Source organism: Eurosta solidaginis, chromosome 2 (assembly GCF_040869045.1).
Source record: "Eurosta solidaginis isolate ZX-2024a chromosome 2, ASM4086904v1, whole genome shotgun sequence".
Lineage (NCBI taxonomy): Eukaryota > Metazoa > Arthropoda > Insecta > Diptera > Tephritidae > Eurosta > Eurosta solidaginis.
Genome location: NC_090320.1, coordinates 293,669,823 through 293,690,959, shown reverse-complemented (window position 1 = coordinate 293,690,959; position 21,137 = coordinate 293,669,823). Strand labels below are relative to the sequence as shown.

Genomic DNA, 21,137 nt, shown 5'->3' with positions numbered 1-21,137 from the left:
AAAGTACGGCTGTGCAACTGCAAAAAAAAAAATCAAAAAGAGGAACTACCAACAGAATTCTTTGTAGATCCAAAAACAAAGTGATGTTCAAGTTGAAGAAAGTTTATAAACAGCAAATAAAACAACAGCAAAAACGACAAACATAACAGCACCAAACCCCATTCAAAAAGGTTATAGCTGAGACATGGCTATGTTAACATAAAACAACCCTCTCACATCGCTAACCCAACATAGAGTTCGCTGTGGGAAGCAAATGTGTGAGCACGAGAATGTGGCGATTTCAAGTATTTATTTGCAAACAACGGATCATTACCTCACTGTCAATGCACCCAACCAGCCCACTTAGTCGACAAAAGCAACAAAACTGCAACAATCGATGTCACCCCTCGCAAATATGTAACAAGGCAAACAAGCAGCCACCTTCTGCTAAATAACATGCCTTGTTTTGTGTGTACACATACATACTCACGCTAGTGGTGAGATATACATATACAGTGCTGTGCAATGAAATATAATCAGTTTGAACTTCTCGTCACTCTAAAGCCTCACTTCCATGACATAACGATAGAAGACTTTTTTTCTACACTGGTTTGTGAAATATTCGAGGCTTTTTTCTGGTTTGTGAAATATTCGAGCCTTTTCACAAAAAAATGTGGTTGCCAAAAGTTTAGTCGTTTATTTTGAAAGTGGTTTAAGTCCATTTTTCAAAACAATTTAATAATTAATTATATATAATAATTAATAATTTATTTATTAATAATTTTTCTATAAACAATTTAAGTGTAGTATCATTAAAATCGCTATGATTTTGGGGACTTGAAAATTAGTTAACTAACAAAATCCAAACAAATTATTTTGAAACCGGTTTAAGTCCACTGAAATAAAATTTATTATTTAATATTTTTTTAAAATTTATTATTTAAACGTGAAGTTTTTTTTTTACAAAACCTCTGGAAGAAGCAATTCATAAAAGATTAAAAAACACTAGTAGCAAACCTATAAATTGGCTTTGTTGGATGCGGTTTATAAAAAGCGAACCCTATAAAATGTTTTATAAAAAATCTATGGAAGTGGATAAAGAGTTCAATTACTTGATTTATAACCTTGTTGGAGAAGACCAAGGAACTTCAACAACATATAATTAACACCATTATACAAAAATGTACGTCCCATTTCAACATTTAATTTTAAGGATATGATGGAGTTACTAAGGTATATACCATCTATTCACCATGAATTTTTTAACAACCTCACACATAATCTAAATGAGGAGAAATAATATGGCAAAATCTCTAAAATTATCCTTAATAAAAGAGAGTATTAAATAAATTAATGTAAATTTAATTTTTTTATAAATGACTTAATATTTATTTTTAAAAACATGTTTTTAATTACATAAATAAAAATCTGTATCTAAACTGAAAGCTTGGCTATTTATTTAAAGCTATTACTTTCATCTACATCAAACATAACATATTTTCAATTTCTATTATTTAATTTCTTAAAAATAAGTGAATTTATTCCTTTTCACAAACAAAATAGTCATTATATTAAAGTTTTTTGAAAGTGGTTTAAGTCCATTTTAGGTTCTGTAACACAGGTTATTTTTCTAGTAAAATTTACAAAACGTATTACGTTATATATTCTAACATGTTTAAGGTTCCAAAGCCATAAAAAGAAATTAATACCACTTAACAATATTTTTGAAACAAATCAAACACAAACCCTTAAATATTTCGATATAAGAAAAAAATGGACTTAAACCACTCTCAAAATAAACGACTCATTTCACAAAGGTTTACAACCAACTGAATTTATTCCAAGGAGTAAAAGATGCATCGTACTCCCTGTTATTCTAAAAGAACAAATAATTGCAATTGAAGAAAATTTTATATTATTTTCACTAAAAAAAATTAGTTTTAAAAAAGGGTTAAATTAGTGCTCCCAGTAGTGCTCTGAGTGTATTTAGTATATGAAATTGTCTTGCTCAGATGTTATACTTGACGCAAGAACTTAAAACATGTGTAAAGCATAAGGACTTAAGTTTGTCCTCTTTACTATCCGATGGAAAAAAATTATACAAACGTTTTTGGAAGGCTGTAAGAGGCTTTCTGCCACCTTTAGCAAGTGCTGCTTTAGATTCTTTATTTCTTTTTTTCCATTAAATTTCGGTACTTTGGTAAATTGTTCTGAAAATATGAGCTGTTCCTAGATATTACAACAAAAATTTTACACGTAAGAGTAAACTAAGTGTACCTTTCAATTGTTCGAAACGACAGTACGCCGCTACTTCTAGCTTTGGCTGTAAAGATTTGTTAAATCTCAGATTTGAACCTACACTGACCGTTCTGTTCTCTCTTCTTGTCGGTCATGATTTTTTTTTTTAAGTTTTTGTGCAATTTAGTATTTAAAAATCAGTTTTGCACACAAAGAATTTATCTTAATAAACAAAATCTCGAAATCTTTCTATACAAACAAAAAATTTCAAAATCGTGTTAAAATTCCAATCTGCAAAGGTTAACGAAACAATACGTTCAATTTGTCCCCACTATGCGCCGTGGTGTACAGGATTGAAGTCCCCGGAATAACAAAATCTAAACACTAAAACATCCAATAGAAAAAGAGGGAAGTACGTGATGTTTCAAGTATCGAATTAAGATATCATATCGCAACTTACAAAATCTATATTAAATATCGCGAATACACGAAAATAGTATATATCGATGAATTGAATAACGACATTATAGTATCCAGAGTATGAAAATCACTTAAGTTATCGATATATCTGATGTATGTTGGATCGATTTTCCATCATTTCTTTTTAAATTCGGTTTCGGCATTGGGCCAGGGAAGTATGTGATGTATCAGGTATCGAATTAAAATATCGTATCGCAACTTACAAAATCTGTTTTAAATATCGCGTATGCACGAAAATAGTATCGATAAATTGAACAACTTAAGATTTTATAAGAACTAATGAGCTTAACACCGATAAATGATAATTGTTATTCAATCATTATTTTGGTTTTATTGGGAAAAACTGAAAAGAAGAAACATTTACTGGCATATTGCGATGGTACCATTTCGAAAACGGCCACGTCATCATTGTCAGGCAATTTCGTAATGTTTATTTATTTCAACAGGTTTTACCGGGAATCGAACCGCGGTCAAACTGTCATACCAATTACCATTTATCGGCGTTAAGCTCATTTATTCTTAGAAACTCTTAAGTAAAATTGAACACACCATTAAACATATAAACATATAACTATGTAAATTGAGCACGAGTTTAAATTTAGTACACAAACAATCTTCTGCAGTGAAGAGGAGTGGTAGCACGCTTAGTACAAAATAAATTTAAAGATAGAATGTCTCAAATTGTGTGAGAGCGTGAAAATGGGATAAAACTGAAATAAGCCAAGAAAGCAAATACCACACAATAGCCCAATGGTTAGGCGATTGTGATTTCAGCAGTTTGACCGCGGTTCGATTCTCGGTAAAGCCTGTTGAAATAAATAAACATTACGAAATTGCTTGACGATGATGTCGTGGCGGTTTTCGAAATTGTACCAACGCAATATGCCAGTGATTGTTTCCTTCTTTTCAGTTTTTCCCAATAAAACCAAAATAATAATTGAATAACAATTATCATTTGTCGGTGTTAAGCTCATTAATTCTTAAAAAATCTTAAGTAAAATTGAACACACCATTAAACATACAAACATTTAAATTGAATAACGACTTTATAGTCTCCATGGTATGAAAATCACTTAAATTATCGATATATCTGATATATGTTGGACCGATTTCCCATTATTTCTTTTTAAATTTGATTTGGAGACAAATCGGTTTCGGCATTGTGCCATCTTCAATGTCATTTCTCCTTTCTCGGATAAAGGAAAATTATACAATGAATGAAGAAAAATCGTTCCAATATACCTCAATTATCCACCCTGTCAGAAAAAAAAATAAAAAAAATCATTCGGTGTCTCTATTTCATAACACGCCACTGTATATATGAAGTGGCTAAAACAACCAGCCGAACACTTCAGTAGCTACAACAAACAGCGGGAGGGCTATAAATGGGAGTGTAATTGTTATGTGGCAATGGTTAAATTAGCAATTGATTACGAAGGATATGAGAAGACAAACACAACAGCAAAAAAACAAAACGTGCAACTTAAATGAAAAAAGATATTTAAATGAAAGGTAAACTCAGAAAAAACGGTACTATTAATCAGAATTCAATTTCGTAGAATAAAACAGGGTAAAATAACCGTCCCGAAATCTATGATATGCATTTGACGCTTTCAACGTTTTATCCTAGATAAAGGTTTCAACACAAATTTCTAACAGCCTAGAAATTGGCTTCAAAACGTCAGATTTCTTAATTCAAAATTATCTTTTTATTCTACTCATTCTCGTTCATTACCTTCCCCTTACACATAAAACGTGTTTCGGCACATTTACCACCGTTACTAAAGAATTTTCATCATTTACCAAAATATGTCTTCCTGTTAACTGCGATCCCTCTTTGTAGCTTATCGTATTTGCCCACTTGGATACCCTGCTGCCTGCTAGTGCCAACAAATGCCCGCACAGCTTCTACGGGTCGCTAATGTTGTACCGGAAGCAGTATGCGCATCGGAAACATTAAGCGAAAACTTTTGTCTACTCGCGGGTCGGTCAAAGCATCGCAAAGTACTGGGCGCCTTCTCCTACTCATAGTTAGTCTTACACAAATGTACACGTTTGATTCCACATTAGTCGTTAATGATTTGCAATTGCGTGCACGTGACAAACATTTAAACGATATTTTACCGCCTTCGTTGTTATGAGATTGAAATTGAACAGATTGTAATTTCGTTTGCTCAGATAGAAAGTTGAAGGGCAAAGGTGGGGTGCGTTTGTTTTTTTGCCCTCAAAGGAAGTGTGCGAAATATGATTGTATAAAGTCAGATGGGCTCGGATATTGTGGCAACAAAACGTTATATACGACCAGTTTCTAATTTGCGGGAATCATCACATTTACATACTCAATTGAGCTTCCTTCATCATCCATAGAATAAGATGCATGTATTGTTGTTGCATCTCGCAGGCCGATTATTCCCACAAGGAGGAGTATCGGGACAGCAACAATTGAACGGCGATATGATACGATGATAGCATGCGGTAGCAGCAGAAAAAACTAAAGATCACAGTAGCAACGGGATACCGGCACACAGCTTGGCATCGGTATGACATTAGCAAAGTCGGAGGGACGGAAGCTTCGGTGATGATGAAGGGACTACGTGGGTTTATGCTTTCCCTTGCTACACAAGCTGATCCTCAGCGTAGCAGGTACTCGTTCTAAGTAGTCATCGTCAATAATATGAAAAGCGAGAACTTTAAGCCATATAGAAGGTACTATTGGAAGAAGGCGCATTGAAAAAGGATTTTCAGTACAATTTATAGCTTCTCCAACACAATTGTCAACATAATCCACGCGAGGCGAGTCCGTTTACAAAAGATGATTATGTAGCGTCAGGAGCTTATGCATCCGCCCACGGCCGGGGCTATGGAGTATGTGAATGTCACAGCACAACAAACTTTAAAGCCTAGTTTCATCAGATTGAAGCTTGTACAAAAGTGTCAAGTCTCGCTGACTGTGAAACACCCCAACGTTTCCATTTTTTGGGTCCCTAAGCAAGCAATATCGAAAAGAATTCTTCATTATTCTAAGATGGTTTATACATTTCATAAGAGTATGACCCACCTCAAATGAGTTCAGCATATAGAGAGTTTTCCACGGCGGCCACCGTGGTGTGATGGTAGCGTGCTCCGCCTACTACACCGTATGCCCTGGGTTCACACCCCGGGCAAAGCAACATCAAAATTATAGAAATAAGGTTTTTCAATTAGAAGAAAATTTTTCTATGCGGGGTCGCCCCTCGGCAGTGTTTGGCAAGCACTCCGGGTGTATTTCTGCCATGAAAAGCTCTCAGAGAAAACTCGTCTGCCTTGCAGATGCCGTTCGGAGTCGGCATAAAACATGTAGGTCCCGTCCGGCCAATTTGTAGAGAAAATCAAGAGGAGCACGACGCAAATTGGCCTTAGATATCTTCGGAGGTTATCGCGCCTTACAGTTATTTATTTTTAAACTAAGTAATATTAAACTTATTTAACCAAAACCCCATTTCCTTTTGTAAGACCCCACTGGTACGTCGTTAGTTGCCCTGGTGCTTGCTGATGTCTATGCAGCATATGATAAGTTATGGTCTTGAAGCAGGGTTTGGCCATTGTTTGTTCAAATTAATATGAAATATATAAATAAATAGATATCCACCAGCTCCGACTATCCTAGGAGCACCACATAGCTTCAAGCCATCCTGAAAAATCTTCTTAGGGAATATACAACTAAAGTACCCGACAAACGTTCTCTGAACTTGCGGCTTCCTCTACTGAACAACAAATTTTTTAATCTCCCAGTCTCTACGCCCACTACCTCAGGGAAGGAGTGAGATACTTGATTTTATCTAACATCTTCCCTAAGAAACTTCCAAACATTTTGTTTTCGCATTGCCACTGTCGTTATTGTGAGCTTGAAACCCCGAATGATTCGTATATGTATTATGTGTACTCACCTATCACCGCCAAAATTTCCAAATATATGACTACCAAATGTAGTGGGCGTGCTATGTAGCGTAGATGTTGGCGTAGTACCAGTCGATATGCGTGAAGTCAACGAAATAGGACCACCAACTTCGATCGGTGAATCTGTGTGACGTGAATTCGATGTGGGGCTATTGGGACAATTTTGTGGTGTGACACGAGAACTGGGCGAAGGCGAACCGGCACTAATCGATCCGACAGACTGCGATGCTGATTGTGTGGTAAGTTGCGTTGATGATAATGGACGTTCGTTATCCGAATCGAGAGCATGCGGACTAGCTGATGGTGGCCCGGGACTGTGCGAACGACGCAAAGAAGGTTCATCGTCGTCGATTTCGCCAGTGATATCGGGTGATGATTCGCGGCTATCATGAAGCTGTAGCGGTGAGAGAGGAAGTGTAAGAAAAGATTTAAACTTGGTATTTCGGAGAAGCAATGTGAAGGCTATTCACTCACCTTGTCCATTGATCCAGTACTCTCGCCATTTTCACGCTTGCGTTGCTCATCCTTAAGGCGTTCGGCCTTACGCCATTTTGCGCGTCGATTTTGAAACCAAACCTGCAAAAACAAATAAAAAGTGTAAAATAAATAAATATGGTATAATTCTTACGAGAGAGCTTGATCGGAATCTGCAGATAATACATTAGGGAAGATCTGATAATGCGTGAAGAAATTTTTTACGCATGACGTACTAAACCTCAGCTTCGATATGGATTCTTCCATGGTAGTGGATATCATTTATAAATTGTGGTACCAAGTGTAGATGTTTAGGCATGACCCTCAGGGTTAAAGAGGCGTTTAGCACTGGTGTTAAATATCATGTAACCCTAAGAGTTTCAGGTTTTAGATCCTGCAGTGGGATTGACTGTTCCGGTTGGAAGATTTCGGACTTTTCTATTATCATCTCGAATACCCGACTGAGGGTCGTCTTCGATTCTTCAGACTATCAAGTCTTCACAGTTTGAGAGCCTGTTTCTTTTTCCGCTCGATGGCGACCACTTCGATCATACAAGAGCATAGCAGTTTCCTTCTCATAACTGCGGCTCGCTACATACTATCTGATACCGCGTAATTAACCCCAAATTGCAGCGTGCTGAGTCTAGAAATCCCTGCTCCCTATAAGATCTCAAACTCCTGAACTAACGAATCCTCAGGGGCTATGGGAAGGTTTGTTTACACGACCCGATGCACTATTTGTATGTTTGTACCTGTTCAGCACCTTCGTCGTAACATATACCTACTCCTCGCCCATTTTGGTTAAACACTCTCTCGGTATTTTCCTACCTCGCCCGCTTCTGGGAGTCTTATTTGTTGTCCTTGGGTGTGTGCTTATATTCTTTCGTAGGCCGAGGCACGCGAAGCACCTTCCAATTCTATTCTGGTATTTCCGGGCTGTGTGTCTGCAGAAGGCACAGCGCACTTCATCACACATATATATCTGAGTCTTTGGTATCATAGGAACTTAGGTACACTGTATATACCACTTTAATCCACGCGCTTGAGCCTCGACTTTGGAGACTAGGAGAAACTTCCTGTTGACCATCAATCTGACGATATTGTTGCACGCAATTATATTACCCTACTGATATCCACTTTTCTGTAGCAATCTACCTGAAGTCATGGCCACGTAAATCATCCTCGCGGAAGCAAGCAAAGAGTCAGCAGTACCCAGCCTCTCCAAAAAATTAGGAGTCTTGATATCATCTGCGGAGTATTGATCTCATCTTCTATTTGCTTATCACCCGCGCTCTCTGCTATTGGCATATCTCCAATCCCCCTTTATTTATGACTTTCAACTTTACTGGTACTTTGTTCCTCATAATTGTGGTCACGCTGTCCCCCAGCTTTGGACATCCGATGCTATGTAGCTAGCTATTCTCACAACTATGGAACTGTGTCCTTTATAAAAGATGGCATGTCGCCTTCTGCTAATCGCTACCTTTTCAGGCCGCTCATAGCCTCCGCTCATTCTTCGGATCGACCACGGTTCGCAAGCCCTGGGTAGTTATTAATGCTGCACGGTGCTGTGAGAAAGCTCTCTCTCACTCTCCCTTTGCAATCATCTCCATTTTAATTTTCTGTACACGCACGGTGTGCATAACACCCTAGATAAGTGGATAACCATTATCCCATCGCAAGCTCTAAACCGGTCAGCCACTAAGCCCACAAAAGGCTCTACGAAATTCGGCTTAGCCTGAATACTGCCAACTAGGTTCCCACTCCTGTTGCAAGTCAAATCAAGTCAAGTCAATTCGACTCAACTGAAGCCAAGCCAAGTAAAGTCATGTGAGTACTGCTACTCACACACTTCTTTAGAGTCTCCATAGCTTATAGCGTTTTCTTTTCTGAAATAAATTGTTGCCTAAGTAAATGGTAAAGCCTTAATTGTGTTACTCCTACCCCAGAAAAGCTCCACATTTATAGTGCATACAAAGAACATTTCATCTCACCATATTCACTCATATCACAAATCACACAAGAAGATTTTGCATTGCGCATGTAAACATTAGATGATCTTTTAGCTCTTGTTTTTTCTCTCTTTCTTTCATTCGCTCAAACAATCAACTGTGACGTAGATGCGCAGAACGAAGCAATTTTGAACTCGTGAATGCGCAATCTGATAGGTGATCTGTGCACTCATATTAACAGAGTATATGTGGAACTCGAGAGCGAATTGAAAGTTTCACAGAGTTGCACTGTCACACCGCCATATTATACAGGGTAAAAGTGTCACGCTTTTGCGTTGCGAGCAGGCAACAATTTTCACAAAAGAACGAAATACCCCGTAAAGGCGTTGCCTGTTTTTTAGAATAGAACAACAACCCTTGCGCGGCGTACAAAAAGCGTAACACTATAGCCAGAAAAGAAAACGCTATTAGTTTCACTTTCAAACCCTAGCCCTAACAAAATTTCGATTTATTTAAAAGGAGCACCCTAATATACTTATCTACATATGTAGGTGTGTGAACTAGAAGAAAAGAAATGTCCAAAAGATAATTTACAATAATTTTATCTATGAGTCCAGAGTTGAGTCTTCACCATTGCGTCAGTGGTTTAGTTAGCCAGCGGGCTTAGATGTGAAAATTGAAATTGGAAAAGTTTTCTACTTGATAAACACTAGAACATCCACACATACACACACATATATATTCGTATATTCATTCATTGTTATAACTTCATATCAAACAAACAATAAACCCAATTTTCCACCTCAGAAACTTTATCAATTTATTTATTATATGCCCACATGCGCACGCATCCTGAAGGCTCGTTAGTTAATTTGATACATAAGGATATCTTTATGGCGGAGAAGTTGCTTTGGACGCCGTTGTTGTTATTGTACACATTGTTATTTCTATCATTGTTTATGCTTATGTTGCAATCAAAAATAAATTAATATTAACAATTCAAACAACAACAGCAAAAACGTAATGGCGGATTTGCAAGGAGGAGCAAAGGAGCACTGATGGTTGAAATTGGCGCATCCAAAGCGCAGATGAAGATAAATTTGATTTTGACGTACAAATATGGCTGAAGCACGACGCTCGTATTGCCAGACAATTCCATTAATTTGGCGAATGATTTTCATTGTTTAAACTAATCTAAATTCATGCTATATTTATATTATGAAAAGAAGCAAGATTGGGTGTTGTGTAAACAAAAAATCATATTACTAATTTGCTGACAAATTTGTTTGTATAACAAAATTTTGGTATGTAAAAAAAAAAGTTTTACAATTGTTGTACAATAACCTTCTATATTGGAAGTATTTTAATACATTTTTGGTTTAAAATTGTTGGTAAAAGAATGGGGGCTGCGTATTAATAGACGGCGGAAAAAAAAGAAATTTAAATTTTGTTTATAAAAATATAAAACAAGTAAGGAAGCCTAAGTTCGGGTGTAACCGAACATTACATATTCAGCTGAGAGCTTTGGAGACAAAATAATGGAAAATCACCATGTAGGAAAATTAACCTAGGGTAACACTGAAATGTGTTTGTATGACATGTGTATCAAATGGAAGGTATTAAAGAGTATTTTAAAGGGGAGGGCCTTAGTTTACAGATATCGCCATAAAGGTGGACCAGGGGTGAACCTATAATGTGTTTGTGTGATATGGGTATCAAATTAGAGGTGTTAATGAGGGTTTTAAAAGGGAGTGTCCCTTAGTTGTATAGTGGAGGCGTTTTCGAGATATCGACCAAAATATGGACCAGGGTGACCCAGAACATCATCTCTCGGGTACCGCTAATTTGTTTATATATGTAATACCACGAACAGTATTCCTGCCATGATTCCAAGGGCTTGTGATTTCGCCCTGCAAAACTTTTTCATTTTCTCCTATTTAATAAGGTAGGTGTCACACCCATTTTACAAAGTTTTTTCTAAAGTTATATTTTGCGTCAATAAACCAATCCATTTACCATGTTTCATCCCTTTTTTCGTATCTGGTATAGAATTATGGCATTTTTTTCATTTTTCGTAACTTTCGATGTCGATTTCGGCCATTTTTTACACCAATACAAAGTGAGTTCAGATAAGTACGAGAACTGAGTTCAATAAAGATATATCGATTTTTGCTCAAGTTATCGTGTTAACGGCCGAGCGGAAGGACAGACGGTCGACTGTGTCTAAAAAGTGGGCGTGGCTTCAACTGATTTCGCCCATTTTCACAGAAAACAGTTATCATCATAGAAGCAAAGCTCTTACCAAATTTCAAATGGATTGGTAAATTTTTGTTCGAATCATGGCATTAAAAGTATTCCCGACAAATTAAATGAAAAAGGGCTGAGCCACGCCCATTTTGAATTTTTCTTTTATTTTTGTATTTTGTTGCACCATATTATTACTGGAGTTGAATATTGACATAAATTACTTATATACTGTAAGCATATTAAATTTTTTGTTAAAATTTAAATTAAAAAAAATTTTTTTTTTAAAGTGGGCGTGTTCTTCATCCGATTTTGCTAATTTTTATTTAGCGCACATATCGCACACTAACTACAAAAGAGTCACAACTTAAAATTTTTCAAAATCGGGTTTTTTCCATAAACCAATTCACAGTACACATCTCTAACTGTCCCTTAAATTTCGTTGTCATTATTTTCTTCTTTAACTGGAAAATTACCGTTATGCGTTGATTGCATCGCTTGCGCTCCATCAACTAAAGAGTACTTTTTTTAGTTGTGTCAATGTGCTTAAGAACAAGTGAAAAGTTTTTTTACGCATAAAGTGTATTATTTTAAATTCTGACTATCTTGTTGCAAAAAACTTTTAACTTTGTTGTGTATTAATTAAAATAATGTGTTTTTATACGTAAATAGTGAGTAAAGTTGGTTGTATTATTGTGAAATATACCTTTTTTGATGAAATAATTGTGAATGTACGAGTAGAAAGTTTTCTTAGAAATAGTCATAATTCAAAATTGCTATATATTTTGTCCGTAAACAAATAGTACAACAAAATTTCGTCAATTCATTTTATAATGAAGGTATCCTTCTTTGTAAAACTGGATTTCAGTATAACATTTTCACATAAACCGTTTTTCTTCTCTCCTGAACATTTACATTTTTTCAAGTTGTGACTCTTTTGTAGTTGGTGTGCGATATAGTAATAGCAGTAACGTTCCTGCCAAATTTCATCATGATATCTTCAACGACTGCCAAATAACAGCTTGTAAAACTTTTAAATTACCTTCTTTTAAAAGTGGGCGGTGCCACGCCCATTGTCCAAAATTTTTCTAATTTTCTATTTTGCGTCATAAGGTCAACGCACCTACCAAGTTTCCTTTCAAGTTTCAAATTAATCAGACTTCTAGAAACCGGTGAAAATTAATCTCAAAGGTTCCGTTACATAAGGTCAATTGGCCTTATCACCACTTTGAATGGCGATAAGTTTGATTGCAACCTTGCACACCTATCAAGGCTCGATGACAATGCATTAATGTGATGGTGTGGTGACATGAGGTCAAAGGCCATAAGGTCAATTGGCCTTATCACCACTTTGAATGGCGATAAGTTTGATTGCAACTTTGCACACCTATCAAGGCTCGATGACAATGCATTAATGTGATGGTGTGGTGACATAAGGTCAACGGTCATAAGGTCAATTGGCGTTATTACCACTTTGAATGGCCATAAGTTTGATTGAAACTTTACACACGTATCAGGGCTCGATGACAATGCATTAATGTGATGATGTGGTGACATAAGGTCAACGGCCATAAGGTCAATTGGCCTTATTCCACATAGCCATTTAGCTGATTTTTTCATGTAAAGTGCAAAACCGGCGATTTTTTGAAATGTTTGTATGGTGAACCCACAGGGGGGTTCCAGGGGATGTGCCACTGGCATCGGTGGGTCGGGCCTCCAAAGTTAATGGGGTCGGTCATACATTGGATTCCATTGGAGCACTCTAAATGGGCCAAAGTGGGATTTTTCAAAATTTTCCCCTACCCAAAAGTTCGACCCAAATTGGGGGACATCAGAATTCGTTTTAGAGGTACGGTTCCTTCGGCAAGGTTTCTTATCTTATAGCCATTTCGGACTAAAATATATTAGACAAATTTAATTTTCGTTTTTGACCAAAAATTCTTTAAATTTTGTAGCAAATTTTTATATTATTTTACAGAAAAAGGTAAGCAATTTTAACTGAAATTCGTATTAAAACCCAAATTCTATTTGCAATAGAGAAATCTTAATCAATTTGATTTTTATTATTGAGAAACATTTTTTCCTAAGAAAAAAAATTTTGCCAAATATCAAATTTTTGGTTGGAACAAAAAATATTTCTTAAATTCAAACTTTAATTTTTTCCTTAAAATTGTTCGTCAAGCTTTTAATTTTTATTTATTACTTTTATTGTACTTATTTATTTTTTATTAAAAATATTTTAATTTTTATTTTTAATAAAATTTTTAATAAAATTTAAATTTTTTTTACTGTTTAAAAGATTATTCGTCAAATTTAAAATTTCATTCTAAAATAAAAATATTTTTAATGTATAAATTTTTATATTCTAATAAAAAACTTACACAAATTCTAATTCCACAAAATAACTAGTCAAATCTTTAATTTAAATTTAAAATAAGTTTGGTAGTAAAATTTTATTTTTGACAAAAAAAAAAATTGCAAAATTTTAACTTTTTCCCAAAACAAAACAACAATAACTTTGTTTCGACTAAAAAACTTCATATATTAGCAGAACTTGACTAAAAGAGGAAATTAGAACAGTCGTTATTGAAAAAAAAATTCAGTAACATAATTTTTTCTTTTTTAACTCACAAAAATTCTAAAATTTTAAATGTTATTTTTAACTAGAAGATATTCATTAAATTAAAACTTCTTTTAGTTCTGCCAAAAAAAAAAATTTTGAAATTTTGAAATTTATTTAAAACAAAGATATATACCAAATTTGCTTTTTTAAATCAACTCAATGATATTAAAGTTTGGGCTACGACAAAGCATTATAAGTAAAATGCAAATGTTTATATTTGATTGGGAAAATTTTTACTTATTTTTTGAAAATGACAAAAATAAAACTATCCAACGAAATTTTTAAAATAACTCCCAAATCCGTCTCCGATACTTTCGAAATGTAACGCGACAGCAGATACAGATATTTCAAACAATAGAATTTCTAAGTCCTTAACTCTGCCCATTTTCTTTTATTTGTTGTTGCTTGAGCGTAAGAGCACTACGAACTTCTTATACCAACAAAATTTCTAACTTATAGTTTAACGAAACAATCAGCTATTCATTTCAATAAAACAATCCAATTTATTTCCCATACACACACGAGCCCAACTCATCTGTATTTGTATGAATATGTGCATACATATGTATTAGTGTAAATATAAGTTTTTATTCAAGCGCATTCGTTACATCCTTCCGCAATTGTTTTATTTCCGATTTTCCCTGATTCGTGATAGTCTAATGGGATTTGTTATAGACAATTGCATGCTAGTCAGCAAAAGTTAGAAATCAGAGATGAATAGAGGTAGAGGAGGAGGACGATTTCAGTTTGGAGGACACGATAAGTGAAGAAGGGCGACAGTTGGTAAGTACATAAGTAAGTTTTCTAATCAAAATTCAAATTAGATGCTTTATACAGGAATTTCTGCTTGACTTGTTTGCCGAAAATGGAAATTTGCAAAATGACGCCAGCGCCCGAACGCCTCCAAGGACCCAAGGCGGTGAACAGACAATAGACTATGGTTGCCTTGCTGACGACAACGTACGTACTACAAACATCGAACTGGCTCATTGTGTGAACATAACCCAGCATCAGCCATAACGATTTCAGTTGTCACACGCCTTAAGGCAAGCGAGCTCAAACAAAAACAGCTAAGCAGACGGGTGGGTGTAAGTCTCCCAATATTTCACTTACTTAGTTAGCGTTATGCATGTCGAGCTATGTGGCTCCAGCTGCTCGTATACGCGTGGAGAATATGAAATGAAATGTTTGCTTGGCTTTTGGCAGCATAGCAAATTTGATTGTAATGTATCCTTCTATCTACCTCCGGTTCTCTTGTTCTACGTACAAATTTGTATTTGTATTTAAAAAATTTCAAAATGAGTGCCTGTCAGGTCAATAACCCAAGAAGCCTTGAATGAAAGTCGTGTACTCTAAGTAAAGGGCGGTATTATCAGATAGACTAGTTGGTACAGATGGTACTTTCTGAAGGCATCGATTGCTTTGCACTGCTGCAGCGATGCCGTCCGTAGCATTTGGAAATAATTGATCTGGCTTTGTGACGTGGGCTATAGGCCCTTGTGCAAGTTTCACCTCAGTAATACCCTTACAAGTGTGAGAAGCGGCGAACTGTTTAACTAGTTCACGAACGGTTCGATGTTGGGCAGGAAAATCGGAAGTGGAATTTTATATTAGGCGCTCGTTGTAAGTCGTGAATTTGAGATTCACCACTTGGCTATCGATTTAGCATGTTTAGAAAGTACTGAGCCATATATAGATGGCTGTGTGGAATTCGGAGCTCCATTGGGCACCTGTTTGGACGAAGACATAATCCTTTCAAAGCTATCTCTGCTCTCGGAACCTAAACAGGATGTGTATGGAACAGGATTTTCATATATGCTCAGATACTTGCATTAGAGCCGCTTCATCTGATGTTGTCATGATCCATGCTTCTGTACCATATAGCAGGAAGGGTACGATACGTGACTTGTCGTGCTCTGATCTTCATTTGCCGAGAGAGGGCTTTACACATCAACAATTAGCTGCGATAACATTAACCTGTGATATGTGCTGCGACGCATAACAACTAGAAATGAACAGCTACAAAACGTCCTCGCTCACACTAAAGGAAATATGGCCAAAGGAATTATTGAGTCCGTGGTTTTTGCCTTTGCATAGCCGCCTATCTACCAGATAACGGCGACATCTGAAGGTAGAAAATCACAAATTACGAATTCATTGATACACATTGTCGAGGCTGCTGTAAGGAGTGCCGTGATTAGGTTCGTGGCTGATATTATTGGTAGGCATGATTATTGGGAGCTGCGATTCAATACTATTGTTCTTCGATCACTGTTCGGTCAAAATCGCTGCTACTGAGAAAACATAATCACTGATGAAATTATTCCTCAAAAATTGTGTGCCTAATAATTTATGAAAGCCTTCGCCAGCTTTAGTAAACTTTACATGAGAGCAACTCAAAAGTGACGTTGGCGATCTGCTTTTGCGAAGTCTCTAAAAGGGTTACAAAAACCATAACGGTTAAGAGAGTAATTCTTTGGGAATCATAGAAGGTGACGTTTGGAGCCTTTGTGCAGTAGGGACAACACATACTAAGCACAAACGTCAACGTTCGCGTGGCAACTTCCTAAGAAAAATTAGGTTCTAACGTTGCTTTTATGTTGTTCATTTCCCCTCTTACGTCCCTTTTTTCGATTTTGCATTGTAAGTGGTAACATAATAAAGCATAGAGCTTACATTAGCTTGAATCATTTCGGATTGGCTTGATTGCATAGCCACTTCTCCGCCTCCATATACCCCCGCCACAGTGCATGTGCATGTGTGTGTGTATATTTACGAGTGGGTGGCAAATTTACTATCAATTTATTTATTCATTTTTTTTTATGCTTCTATGCTTTGTTACTTTTCGCTGCGCAGTCGCTACATCCAATTTTGCGCTCGATTCTCTTCGAGTCAGTTCAGCCACCCCTGTGACATGGTCACTTATACACATGCATTATCTTCCCATATACACAATTTGTATGTATTATCACCTCCACTCTACCTATACTTCATACATTTGTATTTGTGCTTCGTTTTTCTTTTTGCCACTTTTTGTCCTTCCGGCCATCCATTGAGTTGGCTGTTCGGGCTTCAGTTAACGCCCACCACTTGCTTTATACAATATTTATTTTATAAGCACATTATAGCGTTCTACAAAAAAAAACCAACAACAGCAAAAACAATGCCAACAGTAGTCGTGGTGATTGCCTTTGTTGTTGCGCGTAATGGCTCCCCATCTTTATACCTTTCATGAAAATGAAATGGTATAAAAATTTCGTCACAGTTATTTTATTTATTTCGTCACGAAACCCAAAATTGTAAGTCTTAAGGAAAATAGTAGACCCATCATTAAGTATACCGAAATAATCAGGTTGAAGGGCTGAGTTGATTTAGCCATGTCCGTCTGTCCGTCTGTCTGTTTGTATGCAAACTAGTCCCTCAATTTTTGAGATATCTTGATAAAATTTGGTGAGCGGGTGTATTTGGGTGTCCGATTAGACATTTGTCGGAACCGGCCGGATCGGACCCCTATAGCATATATCCTCCATACAACCGATTTTTCAGAAAAAGAGGATTTTTGTAATATCTTACTCAATTTAACAGATTGAAGCTTCAAACTTCACCATATACTTTCGTATATAGCACATATTGTTGCCTGAAAAAATTGATGAGATCGGTCGTATATATATTATATACTTCATATAAACTGTCATTTTTGCCCCTTTTTTACGGCTAGAAGCTTCAAAATTCATCAGATTTCATCAAATAGTTACGTTTACGTCATATATTGTTGAAATACGTGATTCGTAGTCATAGTTTTTACACGCAGACCACAAAAAACCTGAAACTTTGCATCCTCACACAAAGTACCTATCTGCTTTTTATTTTATATTTATCTTAAAAATCGTTTAGGTATGTAGATCTGTTCACTATATATTTCTTATCTTATACATCCGATTATTCGGAGATTACGAACGGGATAAGATTATTGTTCAGCCCCATTCATGAAAGGTATGAAGTCTTCGGCACAGCCGAAGACAGTCCCATCCTTACTTGTTTTTTTTTTACTGTCGCTTTTTTCGTCTTCATTTTATGGCATCATTTCTCAACTGTCATCCCTTTGGGAGTCTTTTGTTAGCAGCTACTTTGTGGAGTTTTCCTCTTGCTGTGTATTATATACATACACTCATATGTACATACACAGTTTCCCATTTTCCATTCGTTTTTCGTTTATTTTTTCTTTGTTGCTGTTGTTGGTAATTTTGGTGAAAAAGTTAAGTGAATTTCATTTTTCGATTAGAAGCAAAGTAAGTGAGTTAAGATAATTTGATGTAGAAATTACTGGAATACGCAGAGGATTATCTTTTTGGTTTATGTTTACCGGGAAAGGGATATAAATAAATTTAAGTTGACATGATGTAAAATGGAATAATAAATATAGACTGAGAAATAGCTAAATTGTGATTAATAATATATTTTACTTATTAAATTTACAGCTCCCTCGAAGCCTTAACTTCCTTCACAATTCTTTTTGTTTTTCTAATCAGGAGCTGAAATTTTAAAATTTTGATATTGCCAAATATACCCTGTTTGCAGCTTGCGCACGTTCATGGACAGCGATCATTTGCTTTTCTGTTCTCAATATTACAATCGACTACAAATCAACAACGAATCACTCGACTGAAATATTTCTTGCACCTAAACTTTAAAATATTTACTTCCGTTCTATTTAAAAAAAACTGATATAACCGAAATTATTTGAACAAAATTTACATTTTTCCACAAAAAACATTTTTTGTGTGTGTTCGTTGTCAACCATCTGTTCAAACATGCTTTGATTAGGGACCCGAATTCCGATACTTTTGACATTAGTTTCCGTTAATTTATAATCGATGCCTTTTTGGTGATACCTTTTGGCATCGAGTATTTCGACCGCGATATCTCATCGAATTTACGGTAAAGTGTGGCACTTCATATATGCAACGCATGAGTTAGTCGACCAAATAAGGCCTGATTAAATTCACGACATCGGCTACATAGCAACATCTGTCAATTTTTTATACTCAGTTGAGCAGAGCTCACAGATTATATTAAGTTTGATTGGATAACGCTTGGTTGTACAGGTATAAAGGAATCGAGATAGATATAGACTTCCATATATCAAAATAATCAGTATCGAAAAAATATTTGATTGAGCCATGTCCGTCCGTCCGTCCGTTAACACGATAACTTGAGTAAATTTTGAGGCATCTTGATGAAATTTGGTATGTAGGTTCCTGGGCAATCATCTCAGATCGCTATTTAAAATGAACGATATCGGACTATAACCACGCCCACTTCTTCGATATCGAAAATTTCGAAAAACTGAAAAAGTGCGATAATTCATCACAAAACAAGGATAAAGCGATGAAACTTGGTACGTGAGTTGAACTTAAGACGTAGAATAGAAAATTAGTAAAATTGTGGACAATGGGCGTGGCGCCGCCCACATTTAAAAGAAGGTAATTTAAAAGTTATGCAAGCTGCAATTTGGCAGTCGTTGAAGATATCATGATGAAATTTGGCAGGAACGTTACTCCTATTACTATATGAATGCTTAATAAAAATTAGCAAAATCGGAGAATGACCAAGCCCACTTAAAAAACAAATTTTTTTTCAGTCAAATTTTAACAAAAAATTTAATATCTTTACAGTATATAAGTAAATTATGTCAACACTCAACTCCAGTAATAATATGGTGCAGCAAAATACAAAAATGTAAGAAAATTTCAAAATGGGCGTGGCTCCGCCCTTTTTCATTTAATTTGTCTTGGATACTTTTAATGCCATAAGTCGAACAAAAATTTACCGATCCTTGTGAAATTTGGTACGGGATTAGATTATAGGACGATAACAGTTTTCTGTGTAAAAGGGCGAAATCGGTTGAAACCACGCCCAGTTTTTATACACAGTAGACGGTCTGTCCTTACGCTCGGCCGTTAACACGATAACTTGAGCAAAAATCGATGTATCTTTACTAAACTCAGTTCACGTACTTATCTGAACTCACTTTGTATTGGTATTAAAAATGGCCGAAATCCGACTATGACCACGCCCACTTTTTCGATATCGAAAATTACGAATAATGAAAAAAATGCAATAATTCTATACCAAATACGAAAAAAGGGATGAAACATGGTATTTGGATTGGTTTATTGACGCAAAATATAACTTTAGAAAAAACTTTGTAAAATTGGTGTGACACCTACCATATTAAGTAGAAGAAAAGAAAAAGTTCTGCAGGGCGAAATTAAAAGCCCTTGGAATCTTGGCAGGAATACTGTTCTTGGTATTACATATATAAATGAATTACCGGTACCCGACAGACGATGTTCTGGGTCAACCTGGTCCATATTTTGGACGATATCTCGAAAGAAAACGCCTCTAAATATACAACTACCACCACTCCCTTTTAAAACCCTCATTAATACCTTTAATTTGATACCCATATTGTACAAACACATTCCAGAGTCATACTCTTTAATACCTTCCATTTGATACAAATGTCATAGAAACACATTCCAGAGTTACCATAGGCCCATTTTCCTACATGGTTATAAAAATAAATAAATGTAAGGCGCGATAACCTCCGAAGAGATCTAAGGCCGAGCTTCTCTTTCAATTTGCGTCGTGCTCCTCTTGATTTTTCCCTACAAATTGGCCGGACGGAACCTACATGTTTTATGCCGACTCCGAACGGCATCTGCAAGGCAGATGAATTTTCACTGAGAGCTTTTCATGACAGAAATACAATCGGAGCGCTTGCCAGACACTGCCGAGGGGCGACCCCGCTTAGAAAAATTTTCTTCTAATTGAAAAATCTTATTTCTAAAATTTTGATGTTGCTTTGCCCGGGAGTTGAACCCAGGGCATGCGGTGTGATAGGCGGAGCACGCTACCATCACACCACGGTGGCTGCCATGGTTATTTTCCATTATTTTATCACCATAGCTCTCAAGTGAGTATGTAATGTTCGGTTACACCCGAACTTAGCCTTCCTTACTTGTTTTACATATGTTCTTATGAACGTCGTTGTTTTCGGCGCGTGAGAGTAGCACGACAATCAATCACGAATGCAGTTATAGCCAGATTAAACCTAATTTTACTTTTGGGTAGCGACAGTCAGTGGCGTACGTTTTATTTCGTCAATAAAAACTAAAATAGATGTAAATAATAGATAATAAAATGTT

At 36.0% G+C, this 21,137-nt stretch overlaps 1 protein-coding gene across 10 annotated transcripts in view; it reads right to left on the bottom strand.

Annotated features, from left to right (window-relative positions):
• The window catches only part of Drgx (Dorsal root ganglia homeobox), a 251,495-nt gene that overhangs the window by 48,394 nt on the left and 181,964 nt on the right, over window positions 1–21,137 (bottom strand). For all 10 annotated transcript variants that reach the window (XM_067768580.1, XM_067768576.1, XM_067768578.1 and 7 more), the window contains 2 exons: window positions 7,108–7,209; window positions 6,624–7,027 (listed from right to left, as the gene is read on the bottom strand). In XM_067768580.1, coding sequence (XP_067624681.1) covers window positions 6,624–7,027; window positions 7,108–7,209 — 506 coding nt within the window. The remainder of the gene's footprint in view (window positions 1–6,623; window positions 7,028–7,107; window positions 7,210–21,137) is intronic.